This window comes from Tetrao urogallus, assembly GCF_951394365.1.
Source record: "Tetrao urogallus genome assembly, chromosome: 2".
NCBI lineage: Eukaryota > Metazoa > Chordata > Aves > Galliformes > Phasianidae > Tetrao > Tetrao urogallus.
In genome coordinates this window covers 16,013,345-16,032,487 of record NC_136814.1, presented here as the reverse complement: position 1 = coordinate 16,032,487, position 19,143 = coordinate 16,013,345, and the positions used below count along the sequence as shown (strand labels likewise).

Sequence of the window (19,143 nt, the reverse complement as noted above, 5' to 3'; positions counted from 1 at the left end):
CAGAAACATCCAAACATACAGCAGTGATAACGTGAGCGCTTCCTCAACTTGTTGCATTTTCAGTTATTTCATCTACTCGTATGAAGCAGACTTCAAATGTCTCAAAGCGTGTTTTCCTTCTCTGGGGGAAGAGGTAAGGTGGTCTGACCTACTTTCTGAGGGTGCATGTGCTCAGGAGGCAAAAGGAAGTGTTATGAGGCTTTCTGCTTTTGGCCTGAACTTTCCTCCTCAAGTGAAAGACTCACGGCTGACCCCAGGAAATCAAACCTGCTGCACAGAATGGGTATGGCCTTAAAGCAGCCCGAATCCTGGAGACAGTTGTGTTAATGAAGCTAATTTCTTGCAGCATCTGCACCACCTGCAGGTTTAATGATTCGTATATAGTTCTGTCACTCTGTACTTGTCCTCATTCTGTAGTAAAGAATTGCATGATGCAGCACTTTGTTGAAACAGATCACAGGACTGGAAACAGCGTTAGACTGAGCAAACAAATGGTTGGAGGGGAAAAAAGCTGACATACCTTATTCATCTATTTTTTCATAATGTGATGGGAGAGCTACCAGAAACATGCCAGTTTTGGTGGTAAAGGAAAGTGAAGAACTAAAACAAGTTTCTGCCCAAAGCACTGAAGTGGAAAAGTGTTTGGGCTGCTGAGATCTCTAATGGCAGATTGCTTTCATTATGTACATCGTAACAGAGCTTCTTAAATGCAAGAAGATGACAAAATTAACTTTGCTCACTCCTTTGGTAACCCATGGGTTTGGGGTGTTTTTTTGTTTTTGTTTTTGTTTGTTTGTTTCTTAATCTGGTTTCCTGTTAATAACAAGTTTGTGGCACTTTGAGCAAGTAGTGCAGATGCTGAACATACTGTCAAGTTACTGCAGTGTTTGGCCTTTATCCATCATCCTGATGTGCTTGGTGGCTTGGTGTCCATGTGGACACCGCCGTGGTGCTTAGCAGTGAGACCCAGTGTTTCATTGGCCAGGTGCAGTGATCTGTATTTTAGCAATATTTATAACGTTCTTCCAGAGAAGCGATGGGGTGGCATAAAATGCTGCCCTGGAATGAAATACCTGAAGCCTGTGACTTGTGCTTGGAATGCTTGTTGGTTGTGTACTGCCTGCCCAGCTCATAGCACACCTGGTGAGAAGCACGTGTATGCTGCTGCTCTGGAATTTGATCAGCTTTTTTCTCTTCTGTACTCATGAGGTAAACCTACTCCCTAATAAACCTGCAGACTGACATGACAGCTGTACTGGTACCTGTTTTTCAGTACCCAGAGACACCACGGAAGATGGATCCCTGTGCATGCTGTCGGGGCAGCTTTACTGGCTACTGTGGCCAGATGCAAAGGACAGGAAGCACTGCAGAGAGGTGTGAAGGGGCAGCTACAAATCCCATGCCCAAATAGAGTACGCTACTAGGATGTCTGCTGCCGCTCTGGGCTCGAGTCATTCTCAGGGTTCCTGCTTCATTCCTGTAGCCAGGGTATGTGGAAGATGCTCCTGTGCAGTTATTGCTGTTGGCTTCAAAATAGGAGTTAAGCCAGAGGAGCTGGCAGTGAGCCAGCATAATTCCAGCACTCCTTCCCTCCACAGGCTGTGTGTGTGTGTGTGTGTGTGTGCGCGCGCGCGCGAGCGGGACACTTCTGTCAGCTGTGAGTGCAGGGCGCCCTTGGGTCAGTTGACCTTGAGTTATGGGGCAATTCTGCACAGCTGAGTAATGCAACAGCCAGCACCTCTAGTGCTGTTCTGGGACTAGCTGATGCTCTGAAATGGCTGCTGAGCCATATCTCCATCAGTCCCCTGCTGTAGGTTGAGCTTTGGTAGGCTGTGTCCCTAAATGCTGTTTTCAGAGCAATTTTCAGTGGAACAAGGCCTGTTGTGCAGCAGTGAGGCTGGGGAGAGGATGAGGGCAGTGTAGAGACAGGAGAGCAGTGGAGTTAAAGTATAAACAATGCAGACAGAAAAAAGAAAGCTTCCAAGTGGGTTCTGGGGCAACTCCTGTGACCTGCAGGGTTTTTGAGGGAGCCTGCTGGAGATGCTTACCCCTTCCTGCAGCAGGAGCTGGCCTCTCTCCTCAGGCAGTGCCAAAGCACAGCCAGGTGGTGTGGTTGTATTCCTCCCCGGGCAGGAGCAGAGGACAGGGGAAGTGAGGCTGAGGAGAGGCAATGAGCACTGCTGAGCATGGTGGCACCAGGGAGGGCCGTGTGCCCACGGCCTTCCCGGAGCAAAACCCCAGGGCATCTCCCCACCATGGGCATTTCTTACAGCTCTTCAAATGGACCCAGAAGCCACAGGCTCTTAGTGGCTCACCTTGTTCACAGCGTCGGGCCAGTTTTGGGTTTCCAGACAGAAAGCTGAGTGCTTGGGGTAGATGGCAGCACCTTTGCCCTTCAGGGAGCCATCCAGGTTGTTCCCAGTGTAGAACTGGAGGCCAGGCTGGGTGGTGTGAACCTCCATGGTCCTGCCACTGGGCGGGTGGTGAGCCCTGCAGAGAAAATCCTGTAGGTGGGCGAGTGGATGCTGGTGCTTTAGGGGCACCCTCAGGGCTTCCAGCCTTACCTGGCCACGAGGCGCCGAGTCTGCCCCAGCGGCAGGCAGAAGTTGTGATCGAAGCCATCCAGGTGGAACTGCTTCAGGTGCTTCCCCAACTGCACTGGCTGACGGAGGTCAAAGCCAGTGCCCTGCACGGCAGCCACCTCCCCTAGGCCAGGAGAGCAGCAGCATCAATGCTTGCATCCAGTGCCCCACGCACCAGAAGCTGTGCCAGGCTGAGGCACCACCACAGCTTCAGCCTCTGCTCCCTGCGGCTCTGCACTGGTTCTGCTCCGCAAACCCTGAAAACCATCAGGCTCCCTATGACAAGCAGTGAATTTGTGTGGCTTCTGAGCCTAAGAGAAACACTTTTACAGCTGCAGAGCAGCAAAACACCTTGAGGGGAAAAAAAAAAAAAGCCACGTTGATTACGGCACTGATGTAAAATACAGCACCGTTGCACCTGAGCAGTCTGTGCTTAATAGCTGTACAAACCTCATCTTTGCCTCTGGGGCTAAAACCATACGCAGTTTTATCAGCCTCAAGAGCTAAGGTTACGCAAAGCTTTGAGTGAGTGCTGCGAAAAGCTGAGGAGAGAGCTAGCTGCAATTAAGATGCAAAAGCAATTAATTACCCTCCAGGACAGTTGTTATTGAGTGTAACCTGCCAGTGCCCTGATGGAATCAGCAGGGAGAAGCAGGGCAGTGGGTTTGCTACAGCATTGAGTTTTTCCCCAGCTTAGCAATGTGCCAGGCTGAGCAAAAGCGGCTGCAACTTGGAAGCCCCACTCTTCCAGGTGCAAGCTGGTGCATGCATGCACAGTGGTAAACGCAGGCATAACACTACTTCCATCAGGCACCTAAGGTAAAAAACTTTTTTGTCTGCTTTGTTTTTTAAGCTTATTTTGTCTCAGTCAGATGTTTCTTTTTCTTTTTTCCTTTTTGTGAAATAATGCTTCCAATTCCTAAAAGCAACCTCTTCCAACATCAAGCCTGGTGTGAGATCTGTTTTGCACTGAGGTTGGCTCTTGCTGCAGCTCAGTGCGGTTGCTTGCACAGCTCAACAGGAGGGTGCTGGAGTGGGCACCAGGAATGCATGCTCTGCCTCAGCTTGCTTGGATTGTTTAACTTGGAGGCAGGATCTTTCATAGGGAGAAACAGTGATGGGAAAAACAAGCCAACAACAAAAACCAACAACTAGGAAGCTCTGTTTTCCCCGTTTCACCCCCAAATCAAGATGGAATACAAGAAGTTGCCAGTCTGCTTCTATGCTCTGAGGCCAGAGGAAACAGCAATGTCACCCTCATTGAATTAACCTGCTTAGCATGCAAAATGCGTTGTCTTCCTTCACACGCTTTCCTCTTTCTGATCGTTAAAGACAGGAAAGAAAAGCACTGGGTTTGTGTGCTCAGGCTCCCAGCCAGCAGTGCTTGCCCCCTGTCCTTTTGTAGAGATGGGTGGATGGATCATCTTGTGTAGGAGGGGCAATGCCAGGATCCTGGGCAGCAAGAACTCTCCTGCTTGGGCATGATCTTGTGGAAACACGATTTGTGGAAGTAAGGCCGCGTTATTCCATGGAACATCCCAGTGTAGGAGTATGGTAAAGCTAAGCTCTGTACAAACCCCCGTCTGTGAAGCTCTCTCTGCTATGTGTCACTCACCAGTTGGTATCTTGGTGTCATCCACAGGCAGGTAGGAATCCGCTTCAATAGAAATCTCATGGTCATAGATATCAGGCGAGCCCTATGGGAGGAAGGGAAATGCTGGGATTCCTGCAGGGGTCTTCAAACACCCAGGTGTGGTGATGCTGCAGCTGATCTTGTAGTGCCTGGGGGGCATCCTGGGCATTTCCCACCTTGTCCTCATTAGAGGACAAGTTGCCAGCATAGGTGAAAGGCTGTGTGGGACCTCTTCCATGGGACTATCAGCCTGAACTTGCACCTTGCCAAGCACTAACACTGCCAGCTGGCTAGCCTAAATATGCCAGCATATAGTAGCAGGCAAAAAGGGGGAGGAAGCAAGCACGGTGGGAAGAGCAGCCTGTGCTCCTGCTCATGCTCCTCTTCCTCCCTGGCAGCCTCAGGGATACTGGCAAGGGACTTGCTGGGCAGGAAGAGGAACAAAGTCGAAGCTAAACCTGCACGTTACTATCTAACCTGAGCAGTAGTTTCATGCCCAAAGGTCTCCTGTTCCTCTGGAAATACGTCTGAGCTGCATTCCATAGGTGTTGAAATTGCTGTATGGCTAGGAGGACAATCTGAGAGTAAGCTAATTACTACATTGCCATTTTTAGGGCAATATTGTGAGCAGACCTGCAGAGAAAATCTGGAATGCTTCTCACTAAAGCTTTCACAGGTCTCTGTTACAAATTTTCCCTTCCTGTGCCCTCTGCCTAGGAATATGTAATTGCCCAGGTCCTCTTCTTCTAAACCAAGTTATAAATACAAAGGTGCAGGAGACCAAAGTGCAGCTGCAATGCAGTGCCAATCACTGTAGGTCTGCTCTGTACCCACTGATGCCCCACTGTACAACTCTGGCCATGTCACATCCCTTCTCCATGATGTTGTTTCTCCTCCTATTTTGACCTGGATCTTTATCTGCTACACTGACTGGTCTCAGCTGCAGCCTCCAGACAAGGGTTTCAGTACCTTGTCTCAAAGAGACTCGTAGAGGCCAGCCGAAAATACAAGTCTATCACTAGGAGATGCCAATTCTGCACCTCCTGTGTAATCTTTCCAAGGGTCCACAACCAGCAGAGGGCAAAACTACCCAACCGCAAACAAAAGAAGGGGTAATATTAATTACTGGGTGGCTGTGTTCACAAAGCACTGGGATAATGCAGCCTTCCTTGAGGTCTATGTGAGGTCTTTTGCAGCTTGTAGGCTGGGACACCATTGCTTTGTCCCCACAAGTCACCACCTTTTTGAGTTTCCTTTTCTCCTTTGCTGAAAATACTCCTCCCTATGCTAGATGCTGGGAATGTCCTGAAGCAGTCAGTGCTAGCCTCCCTTACCCCATCTCCTGCCAGCAGGATCTGACAGCTGAGGCCACCATGCTGGTCCCAACGATCCCACGCAAAGCCTTTCCCAGTGGGAGCCTGGGCTTCTTCACTCCTACATGGACCCCTCTATGGAGTTGGGTCTCCCCATACCTACCTGCCCTGCCAGGTTAAAGTACGCATGGTTGGTCAGGCTGATGGGTGTCTTCTTGCTGGTCTGGGCTCGATAGTTGATAGCCAGCTCACTGCCATTGAGCGTGTAGGTGACCCAGACCTTCAGCTCACCGGGGTAGCCCTCCTCACCGTCAGGGCTGAGCCGGTAGAAGCAGACACCGTTTGGGAGGATCTGGGGGCTCCAGAGAACCTGCAAGGACAATGTGTTAGTGCTCCTCTCTCCTTCCCCAAGCTGGGATGAAGTTGGGGACAAAAGACCCACAGGGAAGCGTGCACTGAAACAAAGGTTTCTGTCGATCATCTTCTCTGCTCTTTCTCCTAGGAAAAAAAGAAAAAAAATACAAAATAACCCAACATCCTCTTGCTGGGGAAAAAAAAAAAAGTGGGAATTGGTAGAAAACACAAACATTAACCTGCTGGCTCTAGGTGACCAAGGAAAACAAGTTTTTCCATGAGTAACTGAAGAAAGGAGGCAGTTTGCTATGGTGGGGCATCTATTCTGGAACTCTGTTACTCCATGCCTCAGAGGGCCTGGGCTGTGAATGATTTTTACTTTGCAGTTGGATCTATCCCCCCTCCTGTGGATCTTTTGGTAGGCAACATCAGCTCATCAGGCTGCTGCCTTTCCTGGACTAACTCAGGGCTGGCTTTTAGGGCACTGGTAGCAATGTAAAATATAAACTGTGCTAAGGTAAGTGGTACCTGATGTGTAGCACTGAGTCCTTGGAGATTTGCAGCTAAGAGATAGATGTTTCTGTCAAAGAAGACAGATCTAGAGGCAGGAGCTGGATCATGCCTCTGGAGTGACTGCTTTCATGCCTTGTGCAGAGATCACAACTGGAGAGGACTCATCAAAATGCAACATTTCACCAAGGTTGCCAACTATGATAACCAGGCTGTGGATCCTGTACCAAGTACAGCTGCAGTTCCCACTGCCGTGGGATTCTAGTTTAATATTTTGAGTTTCTGCTTAAGTTCACCTGAGGAAATCTATTTATGGTCAGTTAGCATGTAGATATTTTTAAAGCTAGGAAAGTTATTTTTCTGAAGTTTTCCAGTTCCCCAGCAACGTGATTAAGTATCACCACCACAAAGCAAGGCTGCAAGCTTCCATGTCATCAAGCCCTGTATTGATCACTGAGGTCTGTGAGATTATGAAAAAATTGAGAAGATCACCAAGATAGTCACAGCCAAGAGCTATCGCATCTTGTTTGTGTTAGGCCTGACCACAGGCCTCGCATGGTGGCTGTCACCTGGCTGAAAGGCATCCAGGGGGAGTCCATGGGTGTCTGATGCCAGGTCACAGAGATTAATCTAATCATGCTGTGTTACTGGTGCTGCCCAACAGTGACATTTTTCCAGACTCTCTGATTCTTGCTCCATCAGGCTGGATGTTCTCTCACGAAACAAACATTAACTAAAGAAAGCATCTGCACCAGCATGTTTGCATGAGCTCCTTTGGGAAGCGAAGGATCAGCTCCTGCTGCTTACACATGCATTCAATTTGACACAGCCTAGGGCTTCAGGAAAGCAGTGACCTCTTGAATCTATTGTGAAATCAGCAGCATGGCCAGCAAGGCTTTTAAGAAAGCAGCCCTTCTACTGACAGATTCTGCTTCTCTTACTACTGACAGAGCACAGGTGGCACACAGACCTCTGAATCAGCTCCTGGGAGAATATAGAAGGGTTCAAAGCCAGCAGGAGGTGATTTTGTATGGGAAGGACAGAAAGGCAGGCTGTGGAATGGAAGGGGCGGTCTTCTCCAGGGCTCCTGCAGTTGGAAGGCTCCACTGCAGCCTGGTGCACAGCAGCATACAGAGCTTCAAGGCAACATCCTTGAAACCACAGGTGTGGATGTATCACTGTGGATCAGTGTTGCCACAGTGGAACAATGTGTGGCACCTGAGGATAACACAAGCCACCCAGGCAAAGCAAGTACTTTGTGGCTGCTGAAACACCAAAATCTTGTCTTCCTCTCATCCCTGCATGTGCAGCATTTTCAGGGAGCTGAACCAACTCAGTAATCGCCAGAAAGTCCTGCAGGGTCAGGATGGAAGACATCATATCTCTTTGCCATGACCCTGGAGGCTGTGTGCTGAAAGCCATGGAACCCACCAGCCCAACATTCACCTTGTCAAAGCCCTTGGCTCCTCCATGCAGTGAGTTGGGCCCATTATTAAGGAATAGCTGATACTCTTTTCCATCCATGGTGAACTTCCCTTTGGCAATCCTGTTGGCAACACGACCTACCACAGCTCCAAAGAAGGGGTGCTTCCTCGTGTAGCCTGCATAGAGAAAAAGCAGTGTTCTGTTACGTGGAAGGACCAGGGAAGGACAGGCAGTCTCTGGGTGTGCTTGTGGACTCAGAGATTTCCCTCTCGGCTTCCTTCCAGTGCAGGGGGCTGCAGCCCTGGTGTTGCACAGGGCACACAGCTGGCCAGTTCTGCACATGACCTTATTGCTCTCTTCCCCTATCTGAAGGGTGCTTACAGTGGGAGTGGGGTTGGTCTCTTCTCACAGGTGACAGGTGACAGGACAAGGGGAAATGGCCTCAAGTTGTGCCAGGGTAAGTTTAGGTTGGATATTAGAAAACACTTCTTTACAGAAAGGGTTGTTAAGCACTGGAATAGGCTCTCCACGGAGGTGGTTGAGTCACCATCTCTGGATGTGTTTAAAAACCATTTGGATGTGGTGCTCAGGGACATGATTTAGTGGAGGGTTGTTAGAGTTAGGGTAGTATAGTTAGGTCGTAGTTGGATTTTATGATCTTTAAGGACTTTTCCAACCTGAGTGATTCTATGATTCTATATGGGTGCGGCACTGAGGGACATGGTTTAGTGCTAAGCCTCGGTAAGTCGGGCTGATGGTTGGACTTGGTGATCCTGAAGTTGCTTGCCAACCTAGATGATTCTGTGTTTCTATGTTCTTTGACTGAAACAGCTCAGGGAGAGACCTGCAATGTTTGTTTACAAATTTGCAGAAAAGCTCAATGAGGGCAGACTCGTTAGAGGGGCACATTGCAACACGGGGCCACCAGTGTCCCCACACCCACTGCTAAGCCCAGGACAGGGAGCACGAATTGCACTTAAACAATCCATTAATTGGAGGTGCCTTCAGGAGCGGATCACAGATAGGAGCAATCAAGTAATCTGTCTGATTTCTTTTTTTTTTTTTTTTTCTCTTTTATTTATTCATTTATTTTTTAAGGAAACAGATTAAGACCCACCTTCGAGCGTGTCAAAGCCCAGGACAATGTCTGCAAACTGCTTGGCCCTGTCTCTTGTCTCCAGTGCGGCGATTATGCACCCAAAGGACAGGATTTCCACTCTGACGCTGTCTGACTGCAGCACAAATTTCTCCACCTCCCCTCCTCCATCCTCCGGGGGCATGTGCCCGAAAATCTCTCTCTTCACCTCTGCCATCTCTCCCCAAGCCCTGTCCTTGTGCAGCTGCTGCGAAGGAAGTCCAGGAGGAAGTGAGGGCAGCTGGGAGTGGAGCAACGAGGGTTATGGAGAGCAGAGTTCTAAAAATCACATGATTGCCTCCGGCGTGGCAGAGCTGGGAGGAGTTACACTGTGCAGTCGCTGCCTGGCAGGCTTAGAAGAGTGCTGAGGGAAAAATGAGTTTTTGGAGGTGCGTGCCCCTGGCCTGGGCTCCATTACACACTACATTTTGAAACAGCTGCATCCAGTTGCCATGGGGAAGCAACCTCAGTGTGCAGGAGAACCCCAGGAATATGAAAGTAATCTGTGCATGCATTCTTCTGAGCACCTGTTTTCAGATTATTTTGGGGGGGGGGGGGGGAGGGGAGGAGGGAATCCAGTCTCTAAATATTTATCTCCAGCAAAGGCTTCCCTCCAGGCAACACTGCACACAGCTTCCAAACTGCCCACAAAACAAAGCCTCCACGGGGCGGTTGTGCAACCTGCACTTTGTCAGTGCTGCCTTTCTGCCTGCAGTAAAACACAGCCTGCTGTATTCAGGTGCTTCCTTCCGCACCCTTATGGCCCCGACATCTAAGACCGTGCAGGTGCAAGGGTGATACCACGAACAAATCTGCTCGTGAGCCCTGCACCAGATTTTCAAGCTGGTGGGTAAATCAGAAGAGACATCAGCCTGCACAAAGACACATATTACATGAAAGAGCAACAGAGTGAGCAGTCTTCAGTGTTTGAGCAAGGCAGTTCCAAGAGCCTGGCTTTGATGCCTGCAGGATTGCTCACGGATGTCCCATGCCTGTATCCTTCTTGCCTCTGGCAGATGGCGATGTAGGCAGCTGCAGTAGATCTTCTCAGTCACTCTTGTTTTATAGAAGAAGTATGTTTCATGGCTGCACAGAGTTTTGCCTATATTGAGGGTCAAATATAAGATCTTTTCATTTTTCCCCTTTTGCTTCTAGTGAGAAAAATGTGGCACCAGGCCTGGACATATCTGACAGTGGCAGCCAGGCATTTCCACAGCTGTGAGCATTCACAAAAAGCTGTTCCACATCTCCTAGGCTTTGGGTTCACTTCTCTCTTACAGTAGTGATCACAACAGCTATTCCTCTGCCTCGAGGCTCTTGCAAACAGGTGGGGCAGTGCATCATCTGTTTTCTCCTCTTTCTCCTCACTTTCATCACAGTTATCGCACCAGCCTTTTGCAAGCCAACAAATGCCCAAACGCTGGGCACCAAGGATTTGATGGTGGAGTCCCCATCTATAGAAATAGTTAAGAGATGTGTGGATGTGCTGCTGAGGGAAGTGGTTTGGTGATGGGACTTGCTGGATCAGGTTGATGATTTGGCTTTGGTGATCTTGAAATCTTTTCCAACCTAGATGATTCTGCTATTCCATGATTTATCAGCTCCATCACTGTAAGCGGCCCTGCAGGCTGACATAGGCATGACATGAAGGCAGGCTGTGTGCATGGTCCAGCTTCTCTAATCCGGGCAAGAGGCTTCAGTTGCAAAGGAGAACTGGAAATTCAGATTTGGAGTGAATGGTCCCTTATTTCCCCAACCAAAACCCTAGCAAAAATGCATACCATAAAAAAGGGTGTTTGTGTGTGTGTGTGTGTGTGTGTGTGTGTGTGTGTGAGGGAGCCATTTACTGCACCATGCATTCTCAAGAAATAGATTTGTTATGAGAAAAATTACAGATATTTCCCTGAGATCAGCAGGTTGGAAATTCCAGGTGCCTGCAGGGAAGCTGCAATGTTCCAAGGCAGAAATGAAGCATCATTTTACACATGATTGTGCCGTTCCCTTAGGATTCCTTTAGTTTTGTGCTTTTTTAAGATGTTTTGGCTTTTGTTTGTTTATTTGTTTTTAATCCAAAATAAAATGACTTTGCTTAATATGTGACAGTTAACAAGAAGAAAAAGGCATTTCCATACCCAAATTACAAGCTCCCTTCTTACAAACACTGTCAAAATGAAGCTCAAGAAAAGATTTAGCACTTTTGATGCAAACTTTAGCATCAGTTTTGTACCACAAATCTGAAACAATAAAAAAAAACATTCTCCATATGACTTCTGCAAGCAACAGCAGAGGAGGAGATCTCATAGAACTCTCATTTTGCAGACACCTATTTGTAATGAGGAGAAGCTGTGGCAGTGTGGTTCTAGGGGAGCTGAAACAGGGAACACAGCCAAGCCAAGATGACCACATGAAGACCAATAACCCCATTACTGACAGTACACACAGCTGGCACTGCCATGCACTTGCCAGGTTTGACTCCCCGCACAGCAAAATCATCCCTGGGACACAGTTGTTTATCCTATTGCATGTTTCCCTTGATGGCCACTGGAAGCTCTTTGGACATGGAGGCTGTTTCTTATCCAGTGCCATGCAGTACCTGCTGCCCAAGATCCTGTTTTGGTCACTCCTGAGATGCTTCTGTAACAGGCTGCATTACTACACTTCCCTCCATATTTCTGACTTTAGTTTAGCTGTGGCTTTCAGCTTATGTGGGATCCAGAGCAAGACGTTGGGACTCGGCAATGAAAAAATCCTCATGGACAGCTCAGGTTATTGCTGACATTCCTTTTTTGCTGGTAATAACAGCAGTGAACACTGCAGATGGAGACGAGCTCTGCTGGGGCTGATGGCTGCATAGACACAGCAGAGAAGGCAAACATCACTTGTTACACCTCCCAGCATTACAAGCCTGTAATTAAATCCCTTTTCTTTGACAAACTTTGTGTAAGCTGGTGGAGCTGAGCCAACACTGGAGCTGCAGGGAGGTTGCATCTGTGGGCAGAACAAAAGGGGAGACGTCCCCTCCTCCATCTTATTGCCCATTTGTCAAGTGCATCTTCAGCTCTGCTGGGTGCTTCACCGCACACAGCCTTAAAATGGAGCCTGCACTGCTTTGTGCTTCATCTCTTCAGGGGCAAACACACCGAGCCATTGATTAGGTTATTTTAGGATTGTGGCTTGCTGTTGCTCTGGCGGTCGTTCATCAGCAGCCAGCTACACGTGTTTCAGAAAGCTCTTCAAAAAAACACAGCCACCCAAGAGCACTCCTCACACAGCACGTTTCAGATGTGCCTTTGTGCACGAGCTGTTTGTGCCTCAGCAGTAGCTGAAGAGCCATTCGGATGTGCCGGTTGCTATAGAAATTACTTTCCTTGGGAGCTAAAATAATAGCTTGCAGCTCTTGCAACTTGCTGTTGTGTGGGCTGCCTGGAGCCAGAGATGCTTCCATGTAGCACTGGGGGCTGGGGAGCATTCTTGCATACTCTGAGACAGATTTTCCTTTCTCTGTGCTCATGCAGCTACTTTTGAATTTAAGCTTTGCAGAGGATGTGTCACAGCTCTAAAGGTTCAGAAATAAAAGCTGCCTATGAAATGGCAGGATGGCCTTGCGGCTGAGGTTTCTGATGGGGGTGAAGAAGATTTGGGTTCCGTTTCCATTTCTGCTTCTGAAAGCTGAGGCTATGGGACTGCTCACACTGAGACAACTTTTAGTTCAGGAGACACTGCATAGCAACTTGTGGGGGCTTACAGGTCTTTAGAAGTACCTAAGCGACTCACTCAAGCAGGAAGGCGACAAGCAGGGCTTGGCTTCATTCCTCATTTTTTCACTGGTGAAAGTACTGGGGGGAAGTAGATGCTCCATGGACCCACAGCTCTGCAGAAGTTAGTGGGTCTATAGATAGTTCTGGGCTCCAGGCCTGACTTGCACAGCAGCTCTTGCTATCTGCCCAGGAGACAGAGGAGGGGCAGGAGAAAGAGGCATGAGAAACACTTGGATGCACCTGTGTCAAGAAGCAGGGGCATGGTGGTCAGGTTTGTGACTCGTGGCACACAGCCTACGTAGGGTCCCATCAGCTGCAGCTAGCACTAGTTTGCTTTTGCAGATGGGGAGCAGCAAAACAGTAAGAGAAGGAGGCAGGAGGGCATAGGATGAAAGGAGAGAGAAAACAAACAGGGAAAGTATTTTGTATCACAGCACAAACCCTGTGCTGTCCTAGAAAATTCGCTCTCAGATGTGTGCATGACTGCATTGGCAACTGGCAGGGAGATGCCAAATGGAGATAAAAGAACTGCAGACTCTGCTGAAGGCAGCAAGCTCAATCAGTTCCTGTCTGAGCAGCAGCAACATACATAGGTGCAGGGAGGAGGGTGTTTGGGGAAACCACAGGACAAAACCGGGCCTTCGGATGTGAGGCAGCCGTACTTGGCTTAGAGGCAGCTAGTGATAAGAACTTGTTTCACACATGTAGACATGTGGATTTACCTCCTTCCAAATTTAGATGTAGCATGCACCTAAGTTCTGTGCCTGCTCAGTTTTGCTGGAGTTGTATCAGGGGAAAGCTGACTTTGTATATCTACCCACTATGACTTCATGAGCCTGATTTCTCCACCTCCACCACAAAACTGTCATCTTCAGCTGCCAGCAGCAGCAGCCATTTCACTGGCATTTTCCCTTCCTTGCGAAATCGAAACAACAGAAGCAATACTTGCAAAGTCAACTGCTTCTGTTGAGACAAAATCCGTGCACCGCTGTGTTGCTCTGGGAGTCTGGGAAGATCAATACAATCACACTATAGGGAAGTTACAACAGATTCAAGCATGGCTATTGCCGCTAGCAAGGTAAAATGGTTCAAAACATTTTGTTGGGATTTAGTCAGAAGAAAATTCTTTGCAATGGGGGCAACATTTTAAGGTTAATCAATAACTGGAGCCTAATGTTCCAGTTAAGTTTTCATCATCAAAGGGCAAGACACAAACCACATAACATCATTAAATGTCTGTTTCAGAAACGTGTATCCTTTCTGGTAGATCTTCACAGGAGCTTACTGAACAGTGATTCTGGGAAACAACCCATTTCACAAATTGAACACTGCTCGTTTTTGGGAACTGTTGCCTAAGATAAATCTAGTGTTGTGACGTCTTCTGCATTGGAGGCTGCAACACTCAGGAGCAAAGAATATTTCCAGAATCTCTGTCTTTGAAACAGAGTAGCTGTTTTAGGAGGAGAATGACACTTCTGGTGCCTGGATCGTTGTGCCCGCAGCTGGCCATTTAGCTGCCCACAGATAGCCATTTAGAGCCAGGCTTTGCTAAAGACATGAACTGTGTCCACTCGATGGGCGAGCTGCTTGTTCAGTCTGCAGGAGAAGCTGCTCTGAGAGTATTTTGGGCAAGAAGCTCTGCAGGGAAATTTCCTAGGTCAGTAAGGCAGCCACACCTCTGCTGCCCTGCTTAGCTAATCCAGAGACCTGGAGAGCCCCATTGCAAAGAGAGTCCGTGGGGTGGATGCTTTGAGGCACAGACAGCATATTTCTATTGGTGTTGGAGTTGTCAATCTCTTCTGGGCATGCTGCCAGATGGGCAACTCGACAGCAAAAGGAAAAGATTTCAGAACTGCAGTTATTTCCTGAAACTGTCCAGAAGAAGCAAAAGTAGAAAACCCTTCCCAGATGAGGATGTGAAAGTTCCATTACAGTGTCTTGGAGAACATTCAGTATCTCGTATTTATGCAGAGAAAGGTGATCTTAAGCAGTGAGAGGAAGTACTGAAGAGGCAGAAATGTTTCACTGTTCATCCAAGACAGAATGCTGGCAACCAGGGAAACAGTAACGGTGAAAATCAGACAAACATAAACAGGCAAGAGCTGTGACCCCAGAACTTTCATCTTTGGTGTTGCTGCATTAGCATGCATGCCAAGACAACAAAATAAAAAGTGTGTAAAGTCAAAAACGTAAGTAATATGAAATAACAAGATACAAATGCAAACTTATTTTGCCCCCCTCCATGCTTATCTTGTTGTGATAAAGGCTTGTTTTCATCAAGGTCTCTCAGCCTGCCTTGGTGCATTGGACAGGCTACAAGCAAGAGCCCTGTCTTTGCCCTCCTCCTACTCTTACTGTTTTTCAAGGGACTGTTTGAAATGGCTGGGGCTTGACACCACAGATAATGCAATTTTATTTTGTACTCAGATCTGAATATCAGTTCCGAGATTGTTAGCACAGGTATCAGAAAACATGGAGAAAACAGTGAATGATGTACCATGAGTAACTGGTTTAAGTGGCTGCACCAATCTGGGGAGAAAGCAAGCAGCAGCTGCACTTCTAAATAGTGTATGTGTGTGCATGTATATATATAGAAAAGCCACAGCAACAAACTGAAACGTGAAAATTTTACATCAGGCCATTCAAAAGGCAACAGGAGATCTACTTGTAGTAGATCTTTGTGCTGGAGCATTTGAGTTTTACATTTTTAATTGCAATTACATTTTTAAGTTACAAAAGAATTTTGTTTTTCCAAAACATGAGTAAACTTCTTTAACCATCAGACTCCAATCTGATACTTTAAGAAACAATAAATATAATATTTGTGATTGTTTTGAAAATGCTGGTAACATTGAAAGGCTTGTAGACTCTGCTATGCAAGGCAAGTCATTACTGGCTGCTGGATCTGACCTGTACCACAGCTGCTTATTGACCCAAGTGCACATCCATGTTGGTGTTCAAGCCAGCGACAAACACGCTGAGCAGCAGTTTCTCTTGATAGTAACCAGTGTACTGCATGATTAGTGCTTCAGGTTTTTGTTCAAAATTCTTGCAGTGAATGCCCCAAATTAGTCATCTATAACCTGCCAGTGCATTGAAAAGAGAGAGGATTGCAGATGCTCTACAGCCTAGAGATAGCATGGATAAATCTAGATAAAATGACGCAAAAATAAAACCAAAGATAAACGTTCTGGTTGTTTGTCCGGGCACTGCGGTGTTTTCCCCATCCCTCTGCAGCTGAGGCAGTGGTAACTTCCAGTGTGGGGAGTAGGCAGAGCACCAATTTCTTGCACTGTCGAGACTAAAACCAAGAAAGGGAACAAAACCCCTGCACATTCATGACACAGCTGCAGATGATGAACACTGATGTAACTGTCCTCTGCACTGCTATGTGCCAGAATTCACACTCAACCTGCATGCTACATGCTTATCTCGAACACACAATTGAGTGAGTCTACCAACCTTCAGTGGGCTCTAAGGCTGTTGGCAAAGGGTATGAGTTGAAATGATTGATATGTGAAAGCTACACTAAAGAGCGTAATTGGAAACGAGACTTTAAGCCTTGAAAGCAAGTCTAGCAGTGCAGATCTTTCCAGGAGCTGCCATCCACCACTGCAAGTCAAGACCCTATCATCCTTCAGGCTTTACTTCATCAGAGCAGCCGAGTTTTGACTGAGAAAAACTGCAGAATGGATCCTTCAGCAGCAGAGTCTCCCTCAGCACCACTGGGTGCTTCTATGGATGATAGTCACCAGCATCTCTTGTAAATCAGAGATATGATCCCTGGAGGAGACACTTAATGGAGGCAAAAATATAAATGGGACCAAAAGAAGTAGAAAAAAAAACAAACCATGCTCAAGGCTATTTATTAAACAGAAAGATATGGAAGTGGCTTCTGACTCATAAGTTCCTTAAACTTGTAACTGCTGAAAATTACAAAGTGTACCTGAGAGCACTGACTCCATACATCCATTTCTTTTTCCATTTTGCCATGCACACCCGCTGCTGGCAGCTCTTCAGGACAGGATACTGGCTTACCTGTGGTCTGACCCATTTTTCTGTCACCTCTTCTTGACTCAATCAAAAAGCATAGATCATGTCTGAGTGTCATGTCACCCCTAAATCCTCAGCCCTGTATTGTGTGATGGCTAAAGCACTCACTTCAGCTTACATTTGAAAGCCATATCCAGACCATTTTCAGGAATCACCAGTTTGTTAACATTCCCCTACAAATGACATTATTGAATCAATGAATGTTAACTGTTTTTCACTTACGATCAAGCAAACAAAAACCTTTTCCCATTTTTCTTCTGGCTGTTACTTGCATTTCCATGGCACCTAAATACAGTAATCTTAGTAATGGATGTGTAATATATTAGTACAGTAAGAAACGTTGCTCACTATGATGAGCTAATAGCTTAATGCAATGCAAATTACAGCACAGGATGTAAGAAATACAAGCAGCAGAGGAGAGGAGAGAAAATTGTACTGGTAAAAACATGTGCTTCCAAACTATGTTCATAATTAGGTGCTTCACATTCCTACAGGGCTTGAGGATTTTTCTTCATGTCATTGCTTTGGCCTTTACATAATTATGTGGTTGCACTTGGCTATGTGGTATAAGTAAATAACACTAATTGTTTTTCTTAGTTGAGGGTAGTGGACTGAAACCATGACTTCTGTTTATCAGCTCTGCGTAATAAAAGTTGTATGAAACAAAACATTTCAGACAAGTATGAAACAATTTCATGTATGAAACAATTTCAGACAGTATTGGCAGCTTTCCTCTATCTCTCTTTTGTACAAAAGGAGATCTGATAGAAAAATAACAGCAAAATCAGACTGCTGAGTCAGATACTTACAAACTTACATAACGGGGATGCATTTCCATATTTCCTCCTGTCTTTTGTATACTTGCAGCATGGAGGGAACAACTCACAGTAGCTTAGTGCAGATGCTTCAATGTTGCAACTGAAACATGAAAAATATCTTAATATAACATCTCCATCATGGAATAATTAAATATGACATTAAGTCAGTGAAGCAGAATCTATGTACTGCATGGAAACATGCTGAAACTTCTCTCTGAACACTCAGTAAATACAGATTTTGTCCAACAGTAAGCCACTTCTTCATTTTCAGACAAATAATTATGAATACACCGGGGAAAAGCAAATTTAATTAGTACAAAAATTATCACAGCCTTTCAATGCCATTTTCTGACCATAAGTCTGGTATGTTCTGTGATTTCTCGGGCTGTTATTTTTTGCAATGGTGTGGTGCAAACGTCTGCTAAAATCCACAGATTTAAGCACACAAAATTAATTTGCTTCATATGGCAAGTAAACTCTTGGGTCCAAAGTAGAAACATCAGTAGGGTAACATATGTTGAGTACTTAGAAATAAAACAAGTGCCAAGAAAAGTAAGTTTAATGTCATCACAGACACGATGTTCCTCATTGTCTGCTTGAAGTCTGAAAAGATGTCTATACATCTTCAACCCTTTGGGCTGTATACCCTTGAAGTCGTAATGAATATTTTACTAGAAATTAAAACTAGGTACAACAAATACTGAAATAAAAGCACAAGTTAAGAAACAAAGAGAAAAAAAAACGAGAAGGTGGGACACTTTGCAGGCAAAGTTAAATCAAATGTGTGTTTGTAGATGACTTAAATGACAGGACGAGGGGAAATGGCTTTAAACTGGAAGAGGGTAGATTTAGACTAGATGTAAGGAAGACATTCTTTATTGCAAGAGTGGTGAGACACCGGCACTGGATGCCCAGAGGCTGTGGATGCCCCTCCTGCAGGCATTCAAGGCCAGGCTGGATGGGGCTGTGAGCAGCCTGGTCAGAGGGAGGCGTCCCTGCCTATAGCAGGGGGTTGGAACGAGGTGGTCTTAAAGGTCCCTTCCAACACAAACCGTTCTGTGATTCTATGATGCCTGAAGGATGCAGATTTGAGTCAGGTCGGGCAGAAAGAGAAACCAAACCTGGGCCTCTCGCTTCTTGGAGTGCCTTTACCAGTAACTTCCAGGGTAGCAGAATGTTTAAACAGCAAACCATTTTCTTTCTTTTCTAGCTTACAAGCTAGAAAACAACCATTTCAGCCCCACGCCCTTTCTCCATTGATGTGCTTCCTGCAGGGCTCCACTCTGCGTTCACCTGGGCTTGGCAGCCCCAGCAGCATCATCTGCCACAGCCACAAAGCACCGTGAGCCACTTCAGCTGCCAAAACCTTCTCCCTCCTTGAAGAAAACAGACCCGTAGACAGGTGTGGGCTGTGAGACACACCTTCGCAACGCCTCCACGAGAAACAACCCCGAGCAGAAGCTGTGGCCGCTTTGTGTCACTGCACGAGGCCACAGGCAGCGCGGCGATACGTCGGTCCTGTTATAGGGGTAGTGCAAGGAACGGAGCCCTCACGGACCGGC

General features: G+C 46.8%; 1 protein-coding gene across 1 annotated transcript; it reads right to left on the bottom strand.

Moving 5' to 3' along the window:
- Positions 1–2,079: 2,079 nt before the first annotated feature.
- On the bottom strand, positions 2,080–9,130 carry GALM (galactose mutarotase; the record flags this gene model as incomplete). Its single annotated transcript, XM_079550908.1, has 7 exons — positions 2,080–2,157; positions 2,316–2,490; positions 2,565–2,706; positions 4,198–4,279; positions 5,692–5,898; positions 7,839–7,993; positions 8,935–9,130. 7 exons carry the CDS (start codon positions 9,128–9,130, stop codon positions 2,080–2,082), a joined length of 1,035 nt encoding a protein of 344 aa, XP_079407034.1.
- Positions 9,131–19,143: the final 10,013 nt, after the last annotated feature.